The sequence below is a fragment of the Echinops telfairi genome, unplaced genomic scaffold (genome assembly GCF_000313985.2).
Source record: "Echinops telfairi isolate 266 unplaced genomic scaffold, ASM31398v2 ScPeMD7_5;HRSCAF=22, whole genome shotgun sequence".
Lineage (NCBI taxonomy): Eukaryota > Metazoa > Chordata > Mammalia > Afrosoricida > Tenrecidae > Echinops > Echinops telfairi.
The window spans coordinates 20248112-20253450 of record NW_022103901.1 but is presented as its reverse complement, the minus strand read 5'-3'; the positions used below and the strand labels follow the sequence as shown (position 1 = coordinate 20253450).

Here is a 5339-nt window from a genome sequence, read left to right as displayed (position 1 = left end):
GAAAGACGCAAGAAGCGCGGCGCACACGACGAGAGGAAGCGCCCGGGAGCCTCGGCGCGGTCGCCGGGCTGCGCCGAAACCACCCGGCCGCTGATTGGGGCCGGGGGTGGTGAGGAAGTGCTTCGAGGCCTAGTTGAGGCCTAGTCCCGGCTTTGTTTCGGAGGCGGCGGCGGCGGCGGGGGGGGAGGTGGAGCCCGAGCCCGGGGCGGCCTGCGGGAAGGCCTCTCCTCCGCCGACCGTGCGTTTTTGGGCCTAGGCCGCGGGCCGCCCGTGGCCGCCGGGGAGCAGGCGGCAGGGGTTTGTGCGTGTGGCTGGGGCCTGGGCCTGGGCTGGGCCTGGGGAAGCTGCCGCCAGTCGTCCGGAAGCCAGGAGGAGGCGAGAAGCCGCTCGTGGACTCCGGGCCTAGGCCCTCTCCCCCGCAACCTTCTCCCGAGGTCTGGGTCACCCCGATTCACGGAGAGAGACCCGCCGGGAGGTGTGGACGCGCTATGGACCCCTGACCCCGCTGGGGTCGCTCGGACTCTTACCGTGTGGACTGGCCGCTACAGACTGCACCGCCTGCCCGGTCTCCTGCCGGCCCTTAGCATGAGCGAGGGGTGTCCAGCTGGGTGACATTGGCCGTGGCGGATTCTCGAATCTCCCCTTCCCCATCCGCCTCCTCCCACATGAAATGCTTCTGAGTTTTGGGGGTCTGGATTATTGTTCTTACGAACCCCTGCTTTTGGTTGGGGGGGTATTTAAGGCCGTAGGGTTTTTCCGTGTCTTTTGAGTGTTTTGTGTGTGTACATAATTTTGCTCTTAAATTGATAAATATACATATATTGAGCGTGTCCACGTCTCCTCGCTGAACCGTAGGAATCCTTTGGCACCATGTCCTGTGTGCATTATAAATTTTCCTCTAAACTCAACTATGACACCGTCACCTTTGATGGGCTCCACATCTCCCTCTGCGACTTGAAGAAGCAGATTATGGGGAGAGAGAAGCTGAAAGCCGCTGACTGTGACCTGCAGATCACCAACGCGCAAACGAAAGAAGGTAAGAGCCTGGGGGCTCCCGATGCTGCGCTCGGCGAAGGTCGCTAGCTGGTTTTCAGGCCACTGGCGGAAGAGATGAACCGCCATTATTGTCCCTTGTGGGACTGTTGGTTCTAATAACTTTTAAGCCAGCTCGGATCCCCGGGATAGCAGCAGCCTGCCTGGGCCTTTAGCTGTCCTCACTGTCATCTCCAACAGGCGAATCCCCAACTGTGGATCTTTGATGGTTCCTATCAAATGGTGGGTTTTTTGTTAAGAATGACAGCGGTGGAGGGGGGGTTGTTTGTGTGTGTGTGAGTGTTTGCTAACTTTAATCCCCTCAGGAGGAGGGGAGGAGAGCATTTGTGAGGCTAGTTGATCCTGCCCTGATTTTGTGAGCCAACATTTTGGGGACCCTAATTTTGGGGGTGATGGCAGGGAAGTTGGCTTTGTTGTGAAGAAAGGGCCTTCACTTGCTGGGTTTTGAAGATCTCATCTTTAATCCTGCTGAGGTTTTTGGAACTTGCTCTGGTCTGATGTGACAGGTCTGTGTGTAAATTCCAGAATGGGTGATAAGGCAATTAAGTTAGTAAACTCTGAGCTCATCACACTATACACTGAAAAACTGAGCAATTCGATAATTATCAGAAGTACTGATTTTTATGAAGTAAGAGTTGCTGGACAATGTGGGAGATTGAAGTCATAGTAGGAGATTGAAAAACAGCCACGGATTGGAATCTTTTTAAGTTCTTTCCCCCTTTTAAACGATAATATTGGAAATTTAACTATGGGTTTATATACACACATCTTTGTAAATATTAAAAGGCTGTGTTCACTGCCTCTTGCTGTTTCTCAGTACAGTAATGCTGATGTTTTCAGTGAGCTCCAGAATTTTGAGTGTAAAATTTGGCTGAAAATGATTATGGCTTGAGTTTGTTGAAATAGGTAAGACCCAAACTCCTGCCTATAGTTTACATTTTGTCATAAAGATTATTATTTTCTGTTCCCAGTAGTAATATTGATCGTATTATGCTAAGGAACAGCAGGCTAGGCACATCTCAACTCAAAAATACACACAACCAAAGAATATTTGTATTCATGATAACAAGTGAAAAAATATTGTTTACTCCCCCTTTTTTTTTTTTAAACAAGTGTCATACTTTAAGGACACTTCATAGGAGTCTTTGGTAAGTGTAATTATATGTAGCGTCCCATTACTTAAGGAGAGAAAACATTGTTTGCATTCATGAACCATGTAGAAATAGTTTGGGTGTTTTTCTTTTTTCATGTTATTCCAGAAAATACCTTAAGGAAAATAGTCTGTTTTGAGGCTACCAAAAGTATCCCTTAAATATTAAAGTCATTTCATAGTACACATGGACTTAAAAATTTTTAGGCCATATTGATATGCTAATAAGTACTTATCAATGGAAGGAAAGGAAATTACTAGAAATATTAAAATTATTTAAATGATCACACTAGGTTTCATACTTTGATGGAGTATTATTACATCCTTTTGATAGAGTATTACACAATTTTATAATGTAGTGGGTTGTGATTTTAGAGTGCTAACCACAAGCAAGTTGTCTGGGCCCACCAGCCTGCTCTTTGGGAGAAAGATGAGGCTGGCTCCTCCCATAAAGATCTGTATTTTTGCAAACCCACAGGGAAGCTCTACTTTATTCTCAGAAGGTCACTGTGACTATTGACTCCGACTCAGTGGCAGTGAGTTTGGTTTTTTTGGTTTTCTCAATTTAGATGTTTGGAGCTGGGGTTGAAGAAAATGTAGACTTTTGCAGTCCTCAAATTAAAGGGTGGCTATTTAATGAATTTTGTAAGAAGTTAGTGTCACAGCTGACATAAGAATGCCCCTTGGTTTTAGCATCATCCAGTCATGTAAAGCATGCACCATAAATATTATGTAGCCTCATAGCTAGGAAAGAATGCGGAACATTAACTTACTTTAAATGAATACTTGAAATTACCTAATAAGGAAAGTTTCTATAAACATTCCTTATAATTTTCGGAATCTGCCCACGTTTTTTCACAAAAACCCACTGCCAAGGAGTTGTGACTCATAGTGACCGTCTAGGAATCAAACTGCCTTTATCTCTCACAGAGTGACTGGGTTTGAACAACCCACCTTTCAGTTCGCAGCCAAGTAGAGCTGCTACACTACAGGGGCTTCTGTTTATGTTAAACCGTTATAAATCTTAGTTAGATTGAAATGCTTGAAGCAGAACTTCATGTTTTAGACTCAAGAATTCTGCTTTGCTTGCTTTTAGACTTTCAAAATCCCAAGTGATCTTAGTTATATGGAAAAAAACTTGATTCTAATAAGTTGCCTTTGACAGCTATTGTGAGCACATTTGAGAGTTGTTAGTTAATCAGAAATGTCCTTTCAGGTATGTGACACCAGTTTTGTTACTAGGAGTTAAGTGCTAGGCTGTGACCAAAAAGAACTAAAATTGGAGGTTCAAACCCACCAACCACTCCACAAGAAAGCTACTGTAGTCTGCTTCCATAAAGATTCTCTCTGGCATCGATCGAGTCAGTTCTGACTCAGCAACCTTATAGGACTCTATAGAGTAGAACTGTGCCTTTGGATTTTTGAGACTTCAGCTCTTTACAGGAGTAGACAGCCTTGTCTTCTCTGGAGCAGCTGGTGAGTTTGAACTGCTGGCACTATGGTTAAGAGCTCACCAAGGCGCAGTCTAGGAGAACTAGCAGCTCCGTTCTGTATTGCAGAGGTGCGTTTGGTTGGGTTTGGGTTCTTAGAACTGGCTTTAAAAGTTCTCTGCCTTCCCTATTCTAGTTTTTCTTACTCATACTTTTGCTTGGAATTTGGGATTATCATGAACTATCCAAGATAATGGTATAAAAAATATTTAAAACTTAAATAATTGGAAAAACAGGTAGACAGATGCTTGATACTAAGTAACAAGTAAAGATGTAAACCTAATATTAGAGTAAACTTTCATATCTAGTTCAGTACATTTATGCTTCTCCTAGGGGTGGGCTATTTTTCTTTTCGGTAATTCTGAAAACATTTTCCTTAGCAAATATTTAGCATAGTAAGTGCTGGCCCAGTTTCTTTCTTAATTTCATTTTTTCAAAAAATACTGCAAATAACCTAAGGAATAGGAAAATAGGGTCCATTCTAGCTTTTATCCTCCCTGTTTTTCAGGACATCTTATCACTCTTCACTCAGTTGGGTAAAATGAGAAACTCAGATATTCATACCTGATTTCTCTTTCTCCATTTACAAAGACACATTTTCAATCCATCAGCAATCCTGTTGGTTTTACCTCACAAGATTGTGTCCATTTCTCTCTCTGACTTGAAAAATAAAGCAGTGGCTTTATTAGTCGCCTCTTTCTCATTTTATACCTACTTAACCATATGCTTTTTTAAAAGAGTGAAATCTTTCAGTGACTTTCTGTTGTCCTTTTAAGCAAAACATGAATCAGTATAGTTTGTATCTCTTTGGTCCCCTTTCCATTATTTCCTTAAATTTTCTTATTCAGGTTTTTTGCCAGTATAAGTTCCTCAGAGAAGCCTTCTTTGGATCCATATTCTGTTCAAAGCTGCATCCATTTTACTTCTTTATTATAAACGATTCACTCTTGGTTCATATGCCGTGATTTTTATTGTATTTTCAATAATAAAGCAACATGAGAGCAGAGATCATAATGCTCACCTCGTGCTTAGGGGCTAGAGGAGACAGAATTTTTTATTCCAAATAACAGATTTTTCTCATTGCTCAGATACAGCATTTCTGGCACAAGTGAACTAGAGAAGAACTTAGTCTTCCTGAGATTTAGGGTTCCACAAAAATTAGAGATGCCAAAGACAAGTACCTGCTTGCATTATTAGTGGCATTTGAAGAACCACACTCCTTATGGCTTTGAATAGTTGTTCTGACAGTATCAGTGATTTAGGTGCAAGGAAAGGGAGTTATTAATTACACTTGTGTTAAAGTCCATTTCCCATAAAATTATATATGGTTGAAATGTTCTGGTGTTTAGGGAATAGAATACCCAAATCCCCAAACAAATTTGACTCTCATCCTTTTATTTACAGAATATACTGATGATAATGCTCTAATCCCTAAGAATTCATCTGTAATTGTTAGAAGAATTCCTATTGGTGGTGTGAAATCTACAAGCAAGACATATGTTATGTGAGTATCAAATTACATGTATTGCTTGTCTTCAAAATATACTTTTATTTTGTGAAAAAAATGTATTTTGGAACTGAACTCATTACTCATTGAGTATATCTTAACTATGAAAAGGGTTTTGGTTTTTTGCTTTTTTTTTTTT

The 5339-nt window shown here is 42.0% G+C and overlaps 1 protein-coding gene across 4 annotated transcripts in view; it reads left to right on the top strand.

Annotated features, from left to right (window-relative positions):
- The first annotated feature begins 327 nt into the window (after nt 1-327).
- The window catches only part of RBBP6 (RB binding protein 6, ubiquitin ligase), a 34027-nt gene continuing 29015 nt past the window's right edge, over nt 328-5339 (top strand). For all 4 annotated transcript variants that reach the window (XM_004705713.3, XM_004705712.3, XM_045285957.1 and 1 more), the window contains exons 1-2: nt 328-1036; nt 5098-5197. In XM_004705713.3, coding sequence (XP_004705770.1) covers nt 871-1036; nt 5098-5197 — 266 coding nt within the window. In that variant the 5' untranslated portion in view covers nt 328-870. The remainder of the gene's footprint in view (nt 1037-5097; nt 5198-5339) is intronic.